The sequence below is a fragment of the Silene latifolia genome, chromosome 8 (assembly GCF_048544455.1).
Source record: "Silene latifolia isolate original U9 population chromosome 8, ASM4854445v1, whole genome shotgun sequence".
NCBI lineage: Eukaryota > Viridiplantae > Streptophyta > Magnoliopsida > Caryophyllales > Caryophyllaceae > Silene > Silene latifolia.
The window spans coordinates 51488113-51513585 of NC_133533.1; the positions used below are offsets into that span (position 1 = coordinate 51488113).

At 36.2% G+C, this 25473-nt stretch overlaps 1 protein-coding gene, 1 long non-coding RNA gene and 1 pseudogene across 2 annotated transcripts; 1 reads left to right on the forward strand and 2 right to left on the reverse strand.

The window, feature by feature from the left end:
- Window positions 1-2948: 2948 nt before the first annotated feature.
- Window positions 2949-19273, reverse strand: LOC141596827 (cytochrome P450 76AD1-like). The gene is made up of 2 exons (XM_074417079.1): window positions 18333-19273; window positions 2949-3846 (listed from the first exon to the last, which is right to left on the reverse strand). Exons 1-2 carry the CDS (start codon window positions 19197-19199, stop codon window positions 3238-3240), a joined length of 1476 nt encoding a protein of 491 aa, XP_074273180.1. The 5' UTR covers window positions 19200-19273; the 3' UTR covers window positions 2949-3237.
- LOC141596830 (uncharacterized) lies at window positions 8215-11448 on the forward strand. Its single transcript, XR_012522608.1, has 2 exons — window positions 8215-8728; window positions 8812-11448. It is a non-coding gene; the product is annotated as an uncharacterized LOC141596830 (long non-coding RNA).
- Window positions 19274-22969: 3696 nt separating the features above from the next.
- Window positions 22970-25413, reverse strand: LOC141596829 (GDSL esterase/lipase At1g28590-like; annotated as a pseudogene).
- Window positions 25414-25473: the final 60 nt, after the last annotated feature.

Sequence of the window (25473 nt, forward strand, 5' to 3'; positions counted from 1 at the left end):
GCCTTACACATTGTTTGGTACCGTCACCGTGCATTAAATCACTTAACCGACCACTTCGACCACTACACTATCACTAAACTTAAAACACTCTTTTTACTTACCAAAACGGTTTTAAACCGAGTTTTTTTCCGATCAAACGAGTTGTTACACTTACGTCGGTCACTCGCCATAACCAAGCATGTAAGTATGAGGGTGTAAAAATCCTCTTTTATTATGTTTTCATTTGTTTCATGACTATAACATGCTAAAACATGCATAACATGAACCAAAACATGGAATAAACGAGCCAAAACTGATTTTTGGTCTGAGGCAGAAGCCCCTTAGGTCGCCAACTAACCCGCGCCTAAATGGGGTATTCAGACCAGAGATCAACCGTATTTGTTCTCGTCATTTCCCTTAATCCATTTTTCATATTTGTAATCGGTTTTCACCATTTCAAGTATTTATGAACCATTGTCATTTTATTTCACATGTTTTAACCATAAAGCATTTTTCACCCTTGGTTCCTCATACCATGACGGTTAAATCCGTGTTTCGGTGATAATATTTGGTTAATGACATTTAAAAGGTATTTTAAAGCCTTTTATTTCATTTCTTTACATTTTCAAACAAACATATTAGTCACCAACACAAAGTCATCCTTGGTTCTACATACCATGCCGGATTTTAACCCGGGTACGATGATGAGTATCGACTAATTACATTCAAATGGACTTAAAACAATTAGTCCATAATCATTTTCAAAACTATTCATGTCAAGTTTGTCAAATCGAACCCGACACCGAATATTATCAAAATAATGATGATTATCGAGTCGAGTTCTTCAAATCAACAAATGCGGTCTAAACGACCCCTTCAAATCATACCGGGTTCAAATACCCATTTTCAACACGTTTTATAACGTTTTCAAAAAGGTCAGAACACGGTACATAAACCGTGGGCTAACCCGCGCTTAAACAGGCTCCCCATTTCTAATTTTCAAAACCAGAGGGAGGCCCCTTGTATCGCCGGCTGGCTCGCGCCTCATATGGCCGTCCTGCATGTGGTCCTGTTCCTTCCAAAGATTAGTCTAGGACGATCCCGACTCCGGTTGGCCCAGATATAGGACGGATCAGATGACTATTTGATTATCCAAAACCATATTTGCAAAATGCCTTACTAAGACAAATGGATCATGTTATGCACCCTAAACCTAATACGGTAAATGGATGTTTAATTTCCGTCTTGCATGCAAATCAACCATTAATCAAACTCGACATCTTATACTTGATACTTGGATTAAATCAACCGACTTAGAAAGCTCTCACATGTTAGGTTTAAATTATTGAATGCGCATTCATGCATTTAAACCGTTTTATCAACTTTTGCATTCAACCAACCAAGATCGATCGAGAGGCGCTAACGCGCGGGGATTGGTGTCCGATTAAAGGGCTTCCCAATACGTACCTTCACCTATTACTCGAAACTTTGGATAGTGGACGACCTTATCCGGGCGTTTAGAGTCATTCAAGAGATAGGATGCTAAAGAGGGACGATTTCCTTATCTTTAGTACCTATGTCAAACGCTGCTTTGTGCTTCGATTTGACCGAGGTATAAAGTGGAATTCGAACGGGTTCCAGGCATCCCACAAATTCTTGTTGGCGACTCCGAACATCTCTAATCGTTTCGAGACCCTAACCGAGACGAAACCGACCGATCTAAAACGATCCGGTCGAAAGCATCTTTACGCCGCCGAGCGTGGCTTTCAAAAAGACCGTTGTATGTCCACAGATCGAAGTGGGCTTGCAGGTGGGCCATGTCCACAGTCATGAACAGAGTTGATGCCATTTGCAGGAACTATTTGTGGGAAAGAAGTACAGAGCATAATAAAACTCCTTTGCTTACCTGGCATAAAGTTTGTGTACCTCAGAAGGAAAGGGGCTTGGCCTCAGAGTGAGCTCAATATGGAATACTCCTACAATTGGCAAACTGGTCTGGTGGCTGTCATTGAAGCCTGATAAGCTATGGGTCCAGTGGGTGCATCACGTTTATTTAAAGGGGCGGTCCTGGCAGTCATATTCTCCCTCCTCTGATACCAGTTGGCATTGGAGGAAAGTTTGTCATGTTAGAGATATTATCAAGGAAGGGTTTATTGATGGGAGTTGGAGTATTGGTGTTGGGGACTACTCTGTGAAGGCTTGCTATTCGTGGCTGAGAGTGAAGAGGCTAGTTGTCGACTTCCATAGATCTGTTTGGAATCTATTTCCCCTCCTAAGCATTGCTTCATTGCCTGGCTAATTGCTATCCACGCTTTAATGCTGAAGGAGAAACTGTTCCAATTTCAGGTTTCATCTGATGATAGGTGCTGTATATGTGCTCTTGCTTTTGAAAGTCATGCTCATCTGTTTCAAGAATAAATATACAGTCAGGAAGTTTATAGTGTCCTTGCTGTGAAGATTGGTTCTAGTCTGGATGCTAATAATCAGCTACAACAAATCAGACAGAGGAGATGGAACAAGCTGCGAAAGCAGGTTACTACTGCCATTCTGTTGGCGGCTTGGTACCTGATATGGAATCAACGAAATGAAGCCAGACTATTTGCTAGGGTGTTAAGACCTGAGCTAGTAGCTGCTCATGCTTGGCGTACAGTCCAAACTAGGCTTAGAGTTGTATGTCCAAAGTTTATCAACAACAAAGATAAGCTTTGGTTGTCTAGAGTGCAATTGATGTAATATTAGCACTAAATTGTGAACTTGGAGTTGTTTGTATTGCGGATTTTGATCATTAATCAAAAACTTACATTTTAGCAAAAAAAAAGTTATGGCAAACTAATTTGTTTTTTATGATTTATAACGAGGCTGAACAAGTAAATTGAACAAAGAATGCGAACTCTAAGAGTGAAATGTCTCTTTAAAATTAATGAAACAATCTTAACACTATTTTGGTCATATTCTTATTAGAGAGTGGCAAACTTCAAAATTTTCAATTAATATTTTCCTTTGCCTGAAGATCTTCCGTTACATGAAATATTGATAGAATAATTGTTCCGAAATCTAAACTCATAAACCAATATCAACTTGGGTGCTTAGACTTGTACATATACAAGGGTTTTATTTGGGAGTCTGGAGCTCATTTCGAGACAAGATACAAGAGCATGAAATATGTTTATCGTATGCATATAATGCTCTTATATAAGAAAAAAATGTGTGTAGAGAGACCAAAATGATAACTTGCTTAACTAATCAATAGTCATAAGATCATCTAGTGAGAGGTATAGCTAGAAGTGGCTGAGTCTTTTGTAATGTCAATCCAAACTTTTCCTCAACATCTATATCTTCAGGATTTAGGCCATTAGCATGTTTCCAATCAAATGAATAAAGAAGAGTGGCCAACATTAGATGAACCATCCTATATGCCAAAGGCATCCCAGGGCAAATCCTTCTGCCTGATCCAAATGGTATTAGTTCAAAATCTCTTCCTTTCGTATCAACTTCACTTCCTAAAAATCTTTCGGGCGAAAATAATAGAGCATCCGGCCACACATTTGGATCACGGCCGATTGACCATGTGTTGACCCATATTTGGGCATTCTTTGGCACCATATAGCCACATAGTTCGACATCCTTATCGGCTTTGTGGGGTATTAGGAATGGACCTGGTGTGTGTAATCTCATTGTTTCTTTTACTACTGCTTGAATATATGGTAATTTTGAGATATCAGATTCTTGTATTGTTCCACTATTTTTGCCAACTACTTGGTCTAATTCAGTTTGAGCTTTCACCATTTTTTCTGGGTTACATAATAACTCTGTCATTGCCCATTCTAACACATTTGAGGTTGTATCTGTCCCGGCAATAAATAAATCCTGATACACACCAGAACACAAAAATCACAAGTGATGCACCACAATTAATTAGGAACAATCGAACGTAACGTACTAGTTTTTACTTCCTCCATTCAACTCCACTCTAACAATTTTCATTTTCTATACTTTTCACAAGTGAACATTCAGTTTCGATTTTCTCTCAATACATAAGTAAAAATATATTCATGTGTGATCTTGTTTGATTCGTCTTTACATGTACATTAAAAATATCTAACTTTTATAATTTTTGCAAATACGTAGCTAACGATATTTATCGCGTAAAATACGCGTTCACAAACATAAAAAAGTAAAGTGGTAGAGTGGAGTTGAATGGAGGAAGCTTTATTCAATTGCTATACTCCATGTTAAAAAGTGGAAACGAAAAAATTAATGAGTTCTATAGGGAGTATCCTATACGGCTAGTCCCTACTATACCAATGGACGTCGATTTGGACTTTTGGATTGTTGCAACATACTGTACGATTGAAGATGAACTTTTTTTGTTTTTCCTTGTCAAGGACGTAAATATTTTACTCGAAGGGATTATCTCTATACTTTTTCATATTTTTTTTCTTCATTTTCTTCCATTTAATTTAATATAAAAATAAAAAATATAATATTATTTTTTTTTCTCCACCTTTTTAAAACAGTGGACCATTATATGGCTCCAAAATAAAATCTGAACCCTCAAAAAATACTGAAAAATACAAAAGAGAACCTACAACTTGCGAGGAACTTTTGGTTTTCTATGCCCTCCAATTTCCTATTATCACTCTTTTCTTTTCCACACTAGTTTGATTATCTTCCCTCTTTTTAAAAAAAAATTATTTATTCTTTATTATTTTCTCTCTCATAAGAGCATCTTCAATGGTGCTAATTGTCACTAACTTACCTTTGCTACATCATTTTCTTAAGTTACAATAATTTCAAGCTACAATTTACTCCAATGGTTTAGCTAACTTATTACTAGCTTGATTGAACCCACTTAATACACTCCTCTATTAATTTATTCAATTTCCAAATTTCCAACAAAAAATTAAAACTCCATTAATGGGATCACTATTTTCCTATTGGTTAAATTCCACTTGTGGGTCCATTTAAGCAAGTAACTACAATGGTTGAGCTACTAGCTTGCAATTTTATGAAATGGAGATGTTCTAAAAAACCAACAACTTCCACTACTTTATTCATTATTCATTCATTATTATTTTCTCTTTCCTAGAAACTTTACAACTTACACTATTATATTAATTCTTTCCATTCTTTCTTCCCATTTCTTATTTTTTGTGCCCAAAAGAAAGGGAAAGATAATAGGAACTTGGAGGGCGTATGATTTTCCGACTTTTTGAGACATTCATTTCCTTTTTCAATATCTCCTAAAATGTAAGACTGAATATTATGATATGTATACTCATATAAAAGAGTTACTAGTTTTAAACCCGTGCAAAATTGCACGGGTATGTATTTGGGCCGGTATTAATGGTTAAGGATGATTTTTTTTTTTTTTTGCATTTCTATTGTAATTATCTAGTTGGTCTAAATCAGCGATCTATATAATTAATATTTACACCTGTTTCAAATACGTGTTCACATGCAATGGTTTAAGAGGAAATAACGTAATATACTATTGTAAATAAAGTTTGCATACATAAAAACATTACACCCCGAAAAAAGAAATATAATTTAATAATCAACTTTAGCATATGCAAATTATTCTAAAAATTGAAAAATTTCATGATAGGCTACATTAGTAGTCGTAGTAGAAGTACGCATATCATTGTCACCGACCATTTTCGGTGTGCGCGGCTGATAGAAAAGTTGCCGAGTTTTTTTACTGTAAGTAAATACTCCGTCATGATTTTTTTTTTAAATTTATCGTACTATCTAGTTTTTAAAAATTATGCAAATTATGTAATTTATTCGCATTATATGTAATTCATTTCCGTAATTAAATGTAATTTCTTCTCGTAATTATGTAATTTTATTATTATGTATTTTTTTTAATTATGTAATTCATTCCGATTATTAGTAATTAATTTCATTTATTCCGATTTGTAATTCATTCCGCTTATATGCAATTAATTTCATTTATTCCGAATGTAAAATTATTTCATAGTATTTTTGCTAAGACGGAAATTGTCCCATGTTTGTATTGGTGGACGATTTGAAGAAATTAATACTTTGCACACCAACGGGTCCCACCATAACCTGAATTTCCAAAAAAAAAAAGGTTGTACAAATGACGTGGCGCATCCTGCATTCAACCAACATTGTCTTCTGAATTAATAAAGATAAGATTCGAGGCTATTTAACCAACTTTATAAGTAGTTTTATAACTAAAAAAATAGAAGTTAGGCTAATACATTTAAAATATCAAAAACTAATAACAACCCTCTCCGTTTCAATCATTTTATCGTTGATTAAAATACTGTTCACGAAGAATAAAAAAGACAAATAAATAATTGGAATAGAGGGAGCAAATTGGTGCTTCTACTTGCACTTCTTATTTTCACACAAGAGTCTATCACTTGTCAAAGTTTTGTTATGATTTTTTGTCTAATGGATGGGTATAATATTTGAGAGATATATAGTACATAATATTTTCAAATGTGTTCAATATAAATTTTATTCAAATTTTTGGCCAAACATATTAAAATAATGAAAATTAAATTTTTTTTTTAGCCAAATGTTCACAATTTTTTGAAAGTAGCTTATGAAAAAGCTCCTTTTAAAAAGGAAAAACTCCTTATTTAATGAAGGCGAAACACCCTTTTCATAAGGCATTTAATGGTAGTATATTTAGGTGTCTTTTGGGTCACTTCTATATAATAATATAAAAAGGCTTCTTGAGCCCCTATTTACACGACACATCAGCTCATACATACAATGCCACCTGTCCACATCCATCCTACGCAACAGCCTAACTCCTTCACCTTATCTATTCTATAGATTAAAAAACAAAAAACAAAAAAAAAACAAAAAACCCTTCATCTTCAACCTATCTGTATACCTCCACTCGAAAACGGAAACCCCAAATCAATAACTCAAAAGTATTGTTTAATAACTCAATCTGATTGCCCATATTCACCATTATTGTTGCCTCATCTATATCTGCTACACCACCAATTGCCCTCTTTGTATGCCTCGACAACAAAGAAACGGCAAAACCCGAATTAATCTATGCCAATTAATTGCGCCATTATTACACATTATTACACCTCCATTATAACTAATACTTTATTATTGATGGCGCAACTTAAGTGGAATACTACACCGATTTCGACCCGCCTGATTGCTTCGAGAAACGCACCTGGGACAACTGCTCAAACTGGTAACAAATACGACACCCGAACGAGTCAAGCATTGCATCGGTAGGAGCACAAAGTTTGGCTTACTATTGCATTGTTTGGTATGACAACTACCTTATTCTTCCATCATTCCGTGTTCCGTGTATGTCAATTGGTACTCCGTATGCCATCATACATGAAACGGCTTATAAAAACTCAAATTTTAAACAACCTGTATGTTTGCTCTTTGTTGATATGCATATTCAACTAATCATTCATTTCTTTACGATACTGAATAGTTAGATATTGACCTTCTCATTGCGACTACTATAGTATATTTTCACCATGATTGCCAAGAGTCAGAAACAAACTTCTTTTTCGGCACCCGTAATATATGAGGCATTATTTTTGGCTGTGATTAAGCTAATCAATCATGACTATGTTCTACATTTGTGAAATCCTTAATTAGACTTTAATTTAGTGGGTCAAATGTGCGCTTTTTCATTGCTTTTCTCGCATGAATTTTGAGTGCGCTTTGGTTAATTTATGCAGACTTTAAGGTCACCTATTTGACTCGAGTTGAGATATTGTGAAAAAATCGGTCATGGCAGGGGAAATTGAGAGCTCTTTGTGGCTTCCGCATTGTGTTAGAAATACGATTCTGGTGAATGCTGATGTTTATTAGGTCAAATACTTGATTATGTTGACATATTGTGTAAAATTGTTGTCATTGTAGTTCATAGGAGTTATTGTGTAAAAAAAAAAAAAAAAAATGCTCTGATCTTGTATTGGATTAGTTAAGTTTGTCCCCAAACATATTACTGCATATTTATTTCCTGTAACCGTAGTTGATTATTTAAAATAATTCTTCTTAATCTTTTATTGTGCAAACGGAGAACATTATTAGTGGCGTAGAACATTATTAGTTACACTGCTTATGCTAAGCATGTTATCACCAAATGGACCAAAGGCGCCACAAACAAGGCCGCCTTACAGTAACCTACCGAACACTAACTTTGTAATCTCTTTACTTAACCAATGCATTGCAGTCGGCGCCTTTTATGACATGGAAAACCTGGGAGAAGCAATTCACGCGTTCCAGAATAACGCGGCAAACAGGTTTTGGGCCAAAATAAATAGATTCGTCAGGAAGCGAATATTGGCAGAAAAGCGGAAGAAAAGAAAAACCTTCAAAAGCAAAGCTCAACCACAACCGAGCATCCTCACCCAACCTACCCACCAATCATTCTGTGGCATTACTTCAGAAATTGCCAAACCCCACCCATCTCAAACCACACATAACAGAAACCTTAGAAGATCTATTATTGCGCAGAAGAACGAGAACTCAAAGGACAAAAAACAATAACATCAGAGGAAGACGAAGAGAGCAAAACCATGATGAATAAAGGCAAAGAAAAGGTACAACAGAAAAACACGCACAATGCCAGAAATATAGAATTTAAAAGACGGAATATTTACATGTCACAAAAAACGCAGGCAACCCTAGAGCAGGAGGGACCCCCACGGACACCTACGAAAGCAGGATTTTCATCCCAAACTCCGGACAAGAAGGAAAAGCGAAAAAATACGGAAAAGTATGTAAAGCTTATTGACTGAATAATAAGTTCACAAACACATTCGGAAATAAAGATGTAACAAAAAAAACTGAAAATTGCAGGCCTAGAAGAGGTGAAAAAGACATCAAGATGGAGGGAAGTATCGCCAACAAGCGCACAAAAGCACAGGAGACATCACCATAAAACGCAATGAGGACGCAAAAAAAAAAACACACCAAAAACCACCAACTACAACAAAGGGGACAAATCAAAACGGAGCTTTTAATACATTTTAGCACTATTAACAAAATATATTAGTAGACGTGACCTCTGATAAGAATTATTGACAAAATTGTTGTTCACGTGATTCTACTCCCTTATAATATTACTGAATTGTTCTTCATGTTTGAATACAATACTCCAAAATTTTATTTAGTTTCTTCTTATTAATGTCTTGGTTCACTTCTATGCTAGACAAACTTGACGGCATGACACAACTTACTCAAAAACAACCCGCTACAACAAAAAAAAAAAGAAAAAATACACTACTGAATGCAACCCCACAATTACAAATACCAACAACCGGAGACAACCCGTGAGTTTCACGGGCACCCGAACTAGTTAAGAATTAAAATGCCTAGATAATTTTATTTCACATGATTTTTCATTTGGTGTGAACTAGTTTTAAACCCGTGCAAATTGCACGGGTATGTTGATTTAAATATGTTATGTTATTAACAAAAGTGTAAAAAAATGACTTATTTTTGTATCAGTTATAATTGAAATTTTGAATTTAATTATGAATTAGTTTTACGCCCGTCCAAAAAATGTACGGGTTTAATTTTATTTAATTGAAAAAATCAATAAGAAAGCGAATATATTTAATAAAAATATGATTTTAGTATTACAATTATTATACCAATGTAAAAAGTAAATAGAATTTATACGCTTAACTTAGACGTAAGTAAAAATAACGCATTAGCTCGACATTATAAAAATAAACAAATTATTATTTAAGACGGGTCAAATATATATGTGTAGGATGAATAAGACAAAACAAAAGCAGTATGCATGGGGAAAGTAAAAATATTTGTCCTATATACCCAAAGGGTTGATATTGACCCGTTTTAAACTTAAAACGGATAATAGGCGATAAAAATATATATTGATCTGAAAATTATACTTAAGGTTTAAATTCTAAGTTCCTAACCATCGTAATTAACCGAAATTATTATTGGGTCGATCCTCTAACTACCCCAAAAAATCGGACTATATAATATAAACTCTGTCCCTCTAACTACCCAAAAAACTCCGACCATATATGGGGTTGATTTTTTTCCTTATGTAAAATAATTGTTCATAATTTTTTTTTTTTCCGATAATTAATTTTAATGGATCTTTTTTTGGTTTTTTTCATCAAGATATTATAATCTAATCTTAGTCTATATGTTAGATTTGGTGAATGATGATATGAACTTGCTTGTCTATATTTTATTTGTTATTATTAGTTTGAAATTTATTAATTTGTAGTCGTTGAAGCATATGAATTTTTTCTTGTTTAGCATAAAGTTTTATATAAATAAACTTTTTATCATAAATTTAACATATGAATATGAATATTTTGAAATCTAAAGTTTGTAAAATAGAAAGCAAATGAAATTGGAGGAGAGAGAGTAATTAAATGGGAGAAATACTTTTAGAGCCCTTTTGCCCTAAAATCAAACAGCCAATAAAAAGCATCTAAATGCTTTGACTTTTATAGATAGGGGATTTTAGTTGTGCATAAAAATAATGTGATTTGAAAAAAAAAAAAATCACCGTCATATATACAAACAAAATTAACATACTTAATTGTGTCGAGCAATCATGTGGAATATAAATCACATATCGCAATATTAATCTCATCTTTGCTAATCGAAGTCAAGCTTAAGAAAATTTTATTGCTTATGGAAATAAGAGACAATATATACTCATTAACCAACTCGAGGATCTCATGAATAGATAGGAAATAAGAGACAATATATACTCATTTAACAACTCGAGGATCTCATGAATAGATGCAAGAATCTTTTCTCCTCCGGGCACCGAAAATCCAATAATTGATTCTCTTAGGAATGGATAAGTAGTAACCTTTCCTTTATAATACTCCTTCCATTTTCCTATTTTCATCCCATTTGTTTTTTGGAGGTCAAAGTTTCTGAATTTTGACCGTCAATAAGTCGGAGAATAAAAACTATTTATTTATAAAACTAAAACATTTACAATTAGTATCAAGACATCTTTCACGAAAAAAAATTCAAGAAAAAAAAACCCACATATAGACATCGAAAAATACGGTCAAAGTGACGTCTTGGAGACCGCAATAAAGCAAATGAGGTGAAAATAGGAAAATGGAGGGAGTAGAAGTTATGAGTTTCGTGACATGGTTAAAATAATGATTTTTTGACCCGTATTTTAACCCGTCACTCTTAACAATAATCCGTATTTTGACCCGTGATCCTTAAAAATGATGTATTTAAACCCATATTTTAACCCGTGACCCTTGAACATGATCTGCATTTTCCCTATCAGTTAGCATGATACTCTATAATATATGCCCAAACTCCATTAAAAAAGTTCTTATCTTGTTTAAATTTACTACATGGGGAGTATAATTTAATGTAATGTCGTAATATCTCTTAATTTTGAAGGCAAAAAATAAAAATGTAAAAATTGTCAAAAATACCTAAAATTCATAAAAAAAAAAAAAAACACCAAAATTCTTGATTCAGTAACTCTCCTATAGGACCGTCCTATAGCATAGGACGGGCCCAATAGGAGAAAGGAGCCCAATAAGAATAGATGATATAAAAAACGAAATTGTAAAAACCAACCAAAATATTTCCATTGCAAACCACCTCCTCAACCACAAGTCACGACTCCAATCCACCACTTATCAATGCCGACTTCGCGCCACCTCTGCAGCCCACATCCCCACCATCGCCACCTAATCTGCCTCCTTTACAATCTACATCCCCATCAACTTCATTCGCGATTCTCATTTTCGTTCCCAACTCACCATTGTTGCGGTTGCATTTCTCTACTTCCACACAACCGAACGATTAAAACGGAAATAAAGAATGTTGATAGCTGCTGCCGCCAACGCCAACCACCTGATTTGAATTGATCTTAAAATTTCGAATCTTAATTTCAATACTACTTTAACTTGTTGTTTTAACTTGAATACTTGTGTTTTTATATTGAAAACTCTATTTTGTTTTCAAGTTAAAATCCATGGTTTATGTTAAGAACCATAAACTTTAAGTTGGAAATTATGTTTTAAATTATTTCAAAATCGCACATAAATCTTACTATAATTTAACAAGTTTAACCTTTACAACCCATGGTTTTACCTTGAAAAATTGAAATATTATAATGAAAACTTCAATTTTTAAGTTCTTTATATTTAAAGTTCTACTTTATTTTTGGAAAATGTGGTTTTTAGTTTGATAACCAACATTTTTAGCTTGACAACTTAGTATTTAAATTAAAATTATGGGTCTCAGATGAATATTTATGGTGGGAAACGCGCGGGCGAAGGTCTGATCATTGGTGGTTAAGGATGGAAGTCGGCAAGGAGGAGATCATAGATAGGAGAGGCGGATGGGGTTTTGTCAAGAGTTATTGTACAGTTGCAGCTAAGGATGGCAGTGGGTCGGGGACCCGACCCAGACCCTGAGGGTCGAACCCTAACGGGTCGGGTATGGGTCTCATTTTTTCAGACCCAATGGGTATAGGTCGGGTATGGGTCTTAAGAAAATATTTCGGGTCCGGGTCCGGGTCTAAGTTATGAGACCCATACCCGACCCTTAGACCCTTTATTAAAGAAAAAAAATCAAAATTACAACTTTTCTGAATTCATACTGGCAGACTGTAGAAATCCAACTAAAGTCTCTTTCTCTTCCCTCATCCCATAAAGTGATAAAACCCAACCAAACTTTTCTGACAATACCACCACTCCACCACTGACACAAGAAAACCACCACCACAGCACTGATACGCGACTGACAACCACTTCTCTAATAGCCGGCAACCGACAACCACTATTAACGGCAGATTAATAAACTCATAATGTTAAAGTAGTATGAATTTTTTTTTTAATATTATAGACCTCATTGTTGTTAATCTTGTTACTAAAGTGGCTGAAACACGGACCCGCGGGTAGACCCAGACCCTACCCTTACCCATAGGGTCCGGGTATGGGTCCTCAAATTTTAGACCCTTGCGGGTCTGGTCCGGGTACGGGTCCAAAGGAAAAATCTCGGGTCGGGTCCGGGTCTAGGCGGACCCTACCCATTGCCATCCCTAGTTGCAGCAACTTACAACTTGCATTCCGTTGGTTTTTTTTTTTTTTAATTTGTTATTTTGGGCTTGTTAAATGGGCTGGTCTTATAATATAAGACCGTCTCATTCAACAATTTGTGTTCTTGATTTTACAAAATATATTAACTACAAAAATGACTTGTCCAAAGATGGACAATTGGACTACTTTCTCGTTCGGGCGAATGGTTGTTTACTCCAGATCAGATTTTGTTGGAGATTACTTCTTTCTTTCATGACCTGCTGTGCTCTACCCCTCCTAGTGATCCTGGCTCGCCACTAGGATTTATTGACCCTCTGATGGACTCTCTTGATCTTCCGATACTAAGCTCGGCTGACTGTTCTTTGTTATCTGCTCCTTTCACTGAACATGATATTCTCCGTGCTCTTAATGGGATGGATGGCTCCAAATCACCAGGCCCTGATGGTATAACCCCGAAGTTTTACCAGACTTTTTGGCCCCAGATTGGTCATTTAGTTACGATGGCTTTGCTTCGCTTCCTTAATTCAGGGGTTATGTTGAAGGAATGGAATAATACCCATATCATACTTATTCCTAAGGTTGACAAGCCGGAATTGATTTCTCAATTCCGTCCTATCAGTCTCTGCAATGTTATTTATCGGCTGGCTTCCAAGTGCCTTGCCAATCGGATCAAACTTGTTATTTCATCGATTGTTTCGGAAACTTAGCAAGCTTTTGTTCCCTCCCGGCTTATGTCAGATGGATGTCTTATTACTCATGAGATAATGCATTATCTTAATAAAACAACAAAAGGAACTGTTTCTTATGCGGCTCTAAAGCTTGATATGCATAAAGCATTCGACCGTGTTTCCTGGCCTTTTCTCATGGCGATTTTGAAGAAATTCGGCTTCCCTATCTTCTGGCAAAATATTATCTGGGAATGTATTTCAACGGTCACATACAATATCTTGATAAATGGTGAGCCCTCTTCACCTTTTAGACCTTCTTGTGGTCTGCGACAAGGGGATCCGCTTTCACCATATTTGTTCATCATGTGTATGGAAATTCTATCTTGTCACTGCGCACCATGAGAAGACGGTACCTTAACTCGCCTTAAGATTTCTCGCTATGCTCCTCCTATTACACATCTTTTTTATCTTTGATGCATTTATTTGTCAGAAAGCTACTCCGCTTCCTTTGAGTCTCTCCGGATTTGTTTCGATGCTTTGAGCTTGCCTGCGGTCGATGATAAATCTTGATAAGTCGTTTATTAAATTCACCCAAATGCGCCACCTGATTTCAAGTCCTATATGGCGTCTATTCTTAAAATGAAGACCTCGATTTGCTTTGGTAATTATTTGGGTGTCCTTGGTTGATCTTCCATCCAAGAAGTCTTTGGTATTTCAACCACTGGTTGATAAGATGACATCTCGGGTTATTGCTTGGTCTTCTCTCCACCTTAGTCAGCCATGCAAGCTTATCATCATCAACTCTATTCTTTTGGGTTCAATCCGTTTTTTGCCGGCTTCTATTCCTTTTCCGACCGGGTTTGTAAGAAGATTGACTCTTTGATTACGACTTTTTGGTGGCGTAAAGATGTTCGCCACCGCTCGATTCATCGGCTCTCTAGGGACTCTTTACAACTCCCTCGAGAACATGGAGGCCTTGGTTTAAAATCATCGCTTTGCTAAGTCAAGCTTCCCTTATGAAGAATTTCTGGCGCCTACATCATCAACCATCTGGTATTTTAGCAAAGTATATGATTCCAAAATACAGAAAGGATTTACCTATTCCTGCTGCAAAATCAAAGGTCTCTCGTCCTTCCTTTGTTTGGTCCGGCATTTGCCGTGCTGCTAGTGTTTTCTCTCCTGGTTTATCCTGGAAGCTCGGTAATGGTTCCTCTGTTGATCTTTTTACAAGCCGGTGGGTTAATGGGAGCACTCCTTCTATGCGCCCATCTTCCAATACTTCCTCTTTTGTTCTTTCTGATTTGCTTTCTAATTCAGGTGTTTGGGATCATTCTGCTATTTTTCGTTTTTTTACCCCTTCTTGTGCTAAAGTTATTATAGCTATGGAACCTCCTCATATTGATATTGATGATTTCCTATACTGGAAATATACGGAGGATGGAGTTTATACGGTTCGATCTGGTTATGATTACTTGATGTCACAGTCATCTTTTTCCTGTTCGCCGTCTTTCTACTCTGCCTTTCCATGGAAAGTTCTTTGGGGTGTTCACAGCTCTACTAAGTTACCTCTTCTTGTTTGGCGTATTATACATAATATTCTTCCTTCGTTAGAGAATCTGTCTGTTCGAGGCATCCAGGTTAGTACTTGTGTTTTTTGTCACTCACAGACTGAGTCTTTAGATCATCTTTTTAGGACTTGTACTGTTGCTAGACATGTTTGGCTTTCGTCGTCTCTTGGTTTAAATTCCGTAGCTAATCCTACTATTTGTTTACAACGTTGGATTGCTGATCTTATTAGCTATTTTCACAGGTTTACAGATAGTGCAGACCGGTGCTTACTTCGTTTTCTTTGTATTTTTAAAGCCATTTGGATGGTCCGAAATTCCGTGGTCTTTGACAACTGCAGCGTCAATCCGAGTTAGATTTTACATCTATCTGATTATCTTTTTGCCTCTCATTCTCAGTTGCCTGTTTTTTGGCCATCCTACTCGAAGCCTCATAATAATTTTGCGTTTTCGACTTTGCATTATGCTCTGCCTGATTTTTCCGTTACTTACTTAATTTTGGTTTGCAGGTCTTTTTCTCGTGATCAATACATTGTCTCCTCTTCAGACTCGACCTGTTGTACTCCGGCTCTTTCCCTTGTTCGGGCTTCCTCGCTATTTGCAGCCTCAACAAAAGGGCTACTGATAACCATGTATAGAGCCCACTCTGCCTCACTTCCATCCGTTTCCTTCCGGATAGCATCGAAGAAATTATCTTCCGTTCTGGCTTCCACAAAGCCAGTACCAATCGAACTGCGACACTCGTTGTCGACAATTCGATGTTTCTTACGTATGTATGCACTTTGGTCAGTCAGTCTGGATACTGGCTGACTTTTCACTGTAATCAACGCTTTCTTTGTTTGATATACATAAAGTTTATTATTGTCAAAAAAAAAAAAAACTAAAACTCTTTGTTCTTGATATTAGCCTCACATACACCCAACCACAACATTCTAAACTTTAAGTTTTAAAGTAAACTTTATTGTTAAAATTACAAACATCTTTAATAGAAAATTGATGAGATTTTATAATGCAAATCTCATCTTTGCTAATCACGTACAGCACTTTTATTTTATTTTTGTTTTACAAAGAGTCTTTGTACATCAAGTTCATTTTTTTTTAATTTTACAAAATTTCTTTGTACATCAACTCCAAGCACATGCAGAAAAAATTATAGTTGTGTCCAAGGTTGATTGATTGTTTTAAGTGTTGGTATGATTTATTTTTAAAATATTATTTTTATTTTCTTATTTGTAGTTTGGAACCAATCTTTTCTCTAGTTAATTTTTAGTCAATTTTTAATTTTAATCTTCTTAAAGTGTATTTTTTTAAATGAAAAGAAATTAAATAACCCGTCATCAAAATATCATGAACTATGAACTATATACATTTAGTTAATTGTCGATTTACTATTTAATTTGTTTAATTATAAAATTTATTAATAATTAATGTCATGGAAAATAATTAAAACCATATATGTATTTGTAAATTTCTTGAAGTTATCATTTCTTTTTTCAACTGATGTTTGAGATTATGATTTATTATAAGCAATGTACTGAATAATTAATTTTTTGTCAAATTTAATAACGACATTATACTCTATTTCTGTTTTTTCGTTAATATACGAGTATTAAATTTATTTATTTTATTTTTAGTTGTTGATATTGTTAATTTTTGTATCATAATTAAGTCAATAATATAGATAATTAATAACTAAGGAGTAATTTATTTAGGTTAATTAATGAATAAATTCACACCATTGTGACCATTCACATATCTGACTATTGTTTATTTGTTCAGCTTGTATTTTGTATATAAAAGATTGATTTCTGTAAAAAAAAAAATTACCAAAGAATGTGGTAGACAGTGGCTGTGGGCCACTAAGTTAGAAATAAATAAAAACAATATATATTTTTAAGCACAGACTGACACATTAGTTTTGTGTTTGTTCTTTTAATAAATATGATGAGAAAAAACACTTTTTTGATTGAATGTAAGAAAATGGAATTTATGTAGGTATTCCAAATTATTTCAATAAGTCTCGCTTGTAACGGATATAACTTGTGACGGCTTGACGGGTTAAATATTACTCGTATGGGTAGATAAGACAAAAATAAGAGAGTCTAGAGAATCATAAATGGTGGTCTTTATCTACTCAAGTGAAATTTATTTGATCCGTCATAAATTTATAGCGGATAATACCCGTCAGAATTTGTGAAATTACTTAAGGGGACTTAGTTGTACAACTTCCTCCTCCATTATAAAAAAGTGATCGAAATTCCAAGATAATTTTATTTCATATGATAAGGATAATCAAACAACCTTTTTTTTTTTTCAATTCACATAATAACTCATGTGTTTTGACTTTGAGAAGGCATGTGAGTTTGACTGTTTTGACTCTTTTTACTGAAGATATTATGCACCGCGTTATCTCTCAAAATTTACTACATTGAACAACCACCAAACATTTTTATTGCATCTGGATAACACAGATTCGTAATCAATAGACAATACATTATACATTTTTTATTCATTTGATAATACGAAGTAATCAATTTTTGGGAACTCGACCGACTCAATTAAATTTTCAATACGAAGTAGATTATAGAGAATTAGAGATGATTAAATTAAATAATCCAGTAAATATAAAACCTTCTTCATGGTGGAAAGTTATTTATTTTCGTTTTAAGGTGTGTTATACCTTAATTATTTATTTCTATTTTTGTTATGTTTTTGTGACCTTCAAATATGCAAGTGGAAGATTGAAGATTTGTGTGCCGAAAATCACCCTATCATGTTCTTAGTTTTTGTTGTTCTGTAATACTTGCTTGAAAAAGAGTATTCGACTTAAATCTTAAAACGGTTTAAATACTACCACATGGTGGTAACAAAGATAAAACTTTTGGCATTTGCTAGGCAATTATCATATGATTTGGTATGTATTTGACCCATTTTAAATTTAAGACGGATACTACCCGTCTTAAATGAGAATTTGTGTTGTTCCAAAAGCTAAACAAATAAATGTAACACTTATAAATAAAATAGATAAATAAATGACAAAGACGAAAAGAGTAATTAGTAATTCATACCAATAACAAATGTTTGACATCATCAAGGCTCAACTCATTATCATTGATAAGCTGAAGAAGACTGTCTAGCACATCATGCTGTGCATCATCACTCTTATCTTTCACCCTTTGATCAATTATCTTCTCAAATATCCCAAGCATTTTTTCGAAATGACCCCTGATTCTTTTCCTTATGCCTTGTAAATCCAGGTGCCGAAGTACCGGGAAAAAATCCGAAACATTTGGTGCCGCAGTTTCTTCCATTATACGACAAGCAAGATCCTTAAAATCCTGTGAATTTAAAGAGTCATGGCTCGCCATATCCATAGAGAATAAGGTGTTGGACAACAAGTTTAACGAGGTCGTAAACCCGGCCTTGCCTATATCAATAGACAACCCTTTTTCACAACACACTCGTGCATGTTCAACCAAATCATTAACCTTTTTTTGTCGTAAACCTTGACTAGCATCGAGTCGTTGGTTAGTGAACAATTGGACCATGAGGATTTTCCTAAAGGTCCGCCATTTCGGACCGACAGAGAGCCAAACCATGGAATGCTTATCATGGTTTGCCACTCTTGAAGCATCCGGAAACATCCTGCTAGACAAGGCTAAGTCGTGTTTGAGGAACATTTCCTTGGCTATTTCCGGGGATGATATGACTATGGTAGTCACGGTTCCTAACTTGAGAGACATTATAGGCCCGTACTTTTTCACAAGCTCGGCGATAGTGCGATGAGGCTTGTCGCCGAGCATGTGAATGTTTCCTATTATAGGCCATGGTTTTGGTCCTGGAGGGAGTTTGGTTTTGCCAAGCTTTGACTTGATTACTAGAGTAGCTAAGATTACAATTAAAGAAAAAGTTATGGTGTAATAATAATATTCCATTATTGGTGTAGGACTCCTACTTCCTTAATGTTGCACAATAGTATAATTTATAGAGATAGTCTGGCCCGGGAGGATAAGTTGCGGATTTGCCCACGATTTATGTACGTACATTCATCTTGGAACAGTACACTCTAACGTTTCAACCACATGTTAGAACACTCTTAAATGACAAGTCTCCTGTATAACCGTCATAAGCTTGTGGCGAATCAAGAATCACTCATCGAAAGAAGATAAGACAAAAGTACAAGTGTCTAGGGAATTACAAGTGACTTGTCCTTATATATCCAAATGGGTTTTATTTGACCCGTCATAACTCACAAGTTTGTGACAAATATTCCCGTTACAAATGAGAATTTGTGCTAAAGCGAACTAAAAGACAACAGTCACATATTATTACTCACAAATTCTCATATAAACGGGCACTATCCCTCTTTTAAGATTAAGACGAGTCAAATACATACCAAATCACATGACAAATTGCATAGGAAATACCAAAAAAATTGTCTTTATTATTATCATGTGATATTATCGGGGCCGTCTTGAGATTTTGGGGGCCACTGTGCAAACTCTAGATATGACCATATGGAGCCTTAATATATTCCCTCCTATTCTAAAAAAATTACTCCCTCCAATTTACAATAAACCCCCTATTTATTTTGGCACAAAAATTAAGGAAACACACTACCCCACCATATAATTAAATTTGGATCATACAAATACACTACCCCACCATACAATTAAATTTGGACCACACAAACACTTACAAAAAAAGGAAATAGGGAGGTTATTGTGAATAACCGAAAAAAGAAATAAGGAGGTTTATTGTGAATCGGAGGGAGTATCTTTCCTTGAACATTTAATGTACCACACTCATTTATTCTTACTTCTACTTTAATTTTTAATGTCACATAAATGTCAGCGCTATATATTTATCAGAAAACCCGATCAACCACCAACGCACAAAACATTTCGAGATGGATATCTATTTTATTTGGGAAAAAGTAGCCTTAGGCGAAGCAGTTGTGCGCCATGTCCCTTCGCGTTTCCAATATGCCGATATTTTCACGAAAGGGCTTACAAAAATTTTATTCGACGATTTCAGATCCAGTGTTCCCGTTTTGACACTGGGACGTATTAGAATATGTAATTATTTGTAAATATTTAGTCAAATATTCTCTATACTATGTATGTAACACTACGGATTTTGTTAAGTTGAATACTCGACCGAGTAGAGCCTACTCGGCCGAGTAGTGCTAAGTGTGTGATATGTTTGGCTTCTGCCGAGGAATACTCGGCCGAGTATGCGGAATACTCGACCGAGTAGAGGATACTCGGCCGAGTATGCTCTATACTCGACCGAGTATCCCATCCAAATCGAGTGTTATTTTCGCGGTTTGATTTGGAAATGGTTAGGGCGTTATATATTACGATAAGCAGTTTCTAATTACAATTGACAAAACCTAAAACATCCTACGACACTCTAATCATCTATGAATCTCTCCTTTGGGTGATCATAGCAATCGTATTCTGTCCTTTGATTCATCGTCGGTAAGTCCTCATCAATGATTGATATTTAGGGTTTGTCTTTGATTATGAATTGGGGGAAATGGGATTTTGCAGTTAGTGATTAGAATTATATGATTGTTGTTGTAGGTGACGATGTGGTAATTGTTATGCATTTGTATGGTTGATTGCAGCGTAAGCGGATTGCGAAAAAGGTAGGGTTTCTCCTACTCAGTACTGTTAATTGATTGAGATTGCATATGTTTTATAATTGTTGTTATCTGCTGATCATCGGAGGTTGGGTGTTGTGGTGACGGTATTGGTGTGGTTGTGCCGTGACGATTGTGGTGTTGTGACAAAATGTGATCTTTGTGTGTGTGATTGTGGTGGAGTCACTTGCGGGAGTGGCTTCACACCCTGGTTCGCCCTCCGTGGAACCCGTCACGGGAGGGGATGTGCACATTAAGGGACGGGGATTGTTAGTCGCTCGTTGATGAGCCGGACTAGGTGGGGATGGGTCTGCGTCACCCATCGCGGCGAGGATTACCTGTTGCGATGGGTAATCTGGCGGACTACACACTTCGGTGTGTAGTCGGTTCTTGTGTGAGATCGATGATCAGCCGGTTGTATTGTTGTTGTCTTATATTGATTGAGTAGTAATCGACCCCGTGTTGTTGTTTGTAAAACTGCGGTGATCCATTCGGGGATGGTGAGCAGATTGTGACAGGTAATGCAGATGTTTAGCTATGGGACAGTCATGGGGAAGTCATCACGTCAAGTCTAGCTTCCGTTGTTATGAGTTTAGATGTCTTGGATGTCTTTTGTATTGAGACCTTGTACATTTAGTTTGAGTTGGTCTGAGATAATGTAATCTTTAACCTTTATACTTTAATAAATGTTGTTTGGAATTTGTAACTTTGATATACTAACCTCGGGAAACCGAGATGGTAACAGCCTTTCATGCTAGGGTAGTCCTTGGTAAGGTACCTTGGTATGAGGGGGTGTTACAATGTACTCCCTCCATTTAACTGTACACTACCCATTTCTATTTTGTAAACTATTTTCAAGTGAGTCTTCAATTCCGATTTTCTCTCAATACGTAAGTGAAAATATATTCACGTGAGATCTTGTTTGATTCGTCTTTAGGAGTACATTAAAAATATCTAATTTTATAATTTTTGAAAATATGTAGCTAACGATATTTACCGCATAAAACAAGCGTTGACAAACGTGAAAAGTAAATTTATAGTGTGGAGTTGAATGGAGGAGTATCTTATTGTTGCCTATTGCGTAGCCAATCACCCATCTAATTAGGCTTGTAATTAGAAGCTAACTATGTATTTAAACGCATGACTAGCAGGAATATAATCGATAATCAAGGATTTCAACATCTTTCAATAATCTACAACTAATCTATCGTTACTCTGATCATCAAGGCAAAAATAAGATTATCACATTTCTGCGCTAATCTATCGTTACCCAACATTTCCCTGTGTATACATATAAGCACGCTGTTTCATCAAAATCAATCAACTTTAGTGTTGCCAAAGATCGTTATGTGAGCTAATTAATACGGAGTATACTTTATTGTTGCCAAAGATATCGACAAATTATTTCAAATCATCGACAAAGTTTAATGAACTACAAAATTGAAAATACCCCTTGTTATATTTGTTCCTTGAATATTGCAAGATGATACTTGACTTGGCTTAACTTGTGGCCTAATAATGACCTCTCGCGATGGATGACTAAACTCCATAATGAAAGTAAATAGGCCTATCATTCCGGTCATTTGTTTATCTTTTATTTTGCCACAAAAACCAAGAAAATGAGAAAAGATACTTATAGGTGGTGGTATTGACTGACAAATTACCTTTGAAATTTTTTCCTAACAAATGAATGAGATACACCTGAATAAAATAAATAAACAAATACTCACATAGTCACATTACACACGACTTGAATTGAAGCGTTTTTTCCCTTCTCTAGGGACAACTTAGAGTGCCTGTTGTTTGATTGTGGTACGTATAGTGCCTCCTTTTATTGCTTCTGTATGCACTCTAACTGTTTGATGATTTGCCTCAATGAATGAATTAACATACTGCTTTCTAAATCGCTAGCTAATTCTATTATTGTTGATATCTGCCTTCTGTTATTTGGGAAAATGCATTCCATTCTAAAAGTAGGATTCTCAAGTTTTTAGGATGATCCCGACGACAAAGTTTCCGACTTTTTTTTTTTTTTTTTTTTTTTTTTTTATCGTAGACGAAGGATCAAGGGGGATTCAAAGGTTGATCGCCCTAGGCTGCTAATGAGAGATGTTCCTCGTTACCAAATGGATCAGGTGGGTGTCTAATTCCGTTTCCTCGTTACCAAATGGATTCAAAGGTTCATCGCCCTAAGCAGCAGTGGACACCCTACAAATAAGCAGCACATTAGTTGCAGTATTGACGTGTATGCATCAACACTCAAGTCTCCAAATTGTTGTTGATTGTGGTGACCCCCTACACCAAACCCGAAAGCAGTGCGACCTGGTTAAAACTCTGGAATTAATTTTGGATCAGGTCATTGTTTATGCTTTCAGGGACGTCACTGCTGCTTTGTTGTAGTCTGTTCAGTTGTTGTTGATTGTGTGTTACAGTTGTTAGATGGTTGGATACTTGGATGTACCGGTCACGTGAAGGGGGTTGGAAGGAAGTCCCTTAGGTGAGCAAAGATCTCAGCATTATACATTCGGTCGCTGCGTTTGCTGGTAAGTTATCTCTCTTTCATAGCACTACCACCAAGTCTAAGTAGGTCAATGTTTTTGATCCCATCTCAAACAAGTGGGAGAAATTGCTTCCACCACCTCAGGTGCAGTTTTTCGAAATCTGTCAGGATAAATGCGTGGTCGCCGACCACCAGAATAACCGGATCCTCGTCAGCTTCTGTAGCATCAAATCCGTGTTTGCCTACTACCCGTCCGACAACCGTTGGGAACTTGTTCTTGATTCTTCCCCATATTGGTCACGCCGCATCATCTTTGGCACACGACCACCACTCAACATCCCAGAATCCAGGTTTCAGTTGATAACAGTCTTTGAAGAGGTTGCTATTTATGCTGAAATTGATTTTCCATAGTAACTGGGATGTAAGCCATATATTACTGAATCGGGTGGGTTGGCTCGGTTAAAGAAACGAATTCATCTTTAAGTGATTTCTTATTAAAATCTTTAGGATCAATTGGGTCGGAGGTAATACTTTCCGTATTCAAAATCACCGTTGTAATTAGTTGACTAAATTGATGTACGAAGTATGTGATTTGCAAACTATCATATATACAGATTACAGAGGTATTCTATGAACGAAACCAAGGTAGCCGCTGCGATTCTTGATAAAAAAGAGTGCAATTCAATTATATACAATGCAAGATCAAAGAAACCCATAAAGCAAATACAAAAAACGTACAAAAATATTAAAAAAAATCCATTACATAAAGACATCCTCCAAACATGATACTATTAGCAAAAGATTAACTATTCCAGCAATCCGTGGAAGGAGTTCCGCAGTAGCCACTGAGCCATATACCGGTAAGCCCGTTGTGTCATATGGATACCATCCCAGCTAACTCGTCGGTGAGGGTCCGAGCAAACACGAGTTCCTTCACTTCCACACATATTTCTCAGATTAAAATTATAGACGTTAACATTAGATCCACAACACACGGTTTGACGTCTGGCTAAGTCAAAACCAAAGTGACCAGCATTCTCGAGAAGCCAACTCAATGCCGAGTAGTAGTCACCATAAACGATACGCACATCAGGGTGTTGTTCCGGGGATAAAAATCCGCTTTGCACCGAGATTGATGAGTTCTGTAGCAGCATCTGTGATGGCGGAGACCACCCTTGGGACCATTGGGTAGACATCAGACATTGGTTTGTTTTGGAGTAAGGCATGGTTGAAGTCATTGCCACCTGTCTCGATTAATATAAGCGAGTTACTGATCCTTTCTCGGCATTCAGGTAGATTCAAGCAGGTATCACGAAGATGGGACCTAAACCAGGCCAGCTGTACAGACAGGGAACTTTTGGTGCCGGGGGTTTGAACACCCATGGTTAGAAGGGTTTGAGCGTCTAAAGCTGTGGACCCCGCGACAGCAAAGTTGGCACCATGGCTAAAATTCCCGCCTCTGGCAAGGTAAGGTGTTAGGAGAGGCATGTTAAAGGAGAGGGCAAAGTCGTCAACCATGAGGAGGCCATCTGAGCAACGGCCTGTAGGACGCCGAATGGACTCCCCATAAGGGTACCTGGCACAGGCGCCCCCACGAATGGGGTTCTCGATCACGAGGTTGCCGGTGTCACTAATGGAATCCCCAAACTGATACATGTACTTAAAAGGCGGATTTTCTTGGGGAGCTGAGTGAGCTGTACGAGGTAGAGAAAGACATAAGAGGAACAGGGAAAGAAACAAGAAACCGGACTTCGTCATTGCAAGTTATTATCGAGAAGATTTTCTGATGGGAAGAGATTATGATTAGTAGCAATGGCAAGTTATATGATTGAGAAGATTTTCTGATGGGAAGATTATGAATAATAGCAATGGCTTCAATGTCTATTTATACTGAAGGGGTTTGCATGTTAATTAATTCTATTATGACTCGGATTAGGAGTTGAACGTATTACTTAACCTTCAAGTACTACTAAATCATAATCCTAGTCGGGATAGGTTTCTGTCGAAAAATTTAGTGGTAGACAGTTTTAGGGTAACTCCAACCTTGTTAGATTTTGTTGTC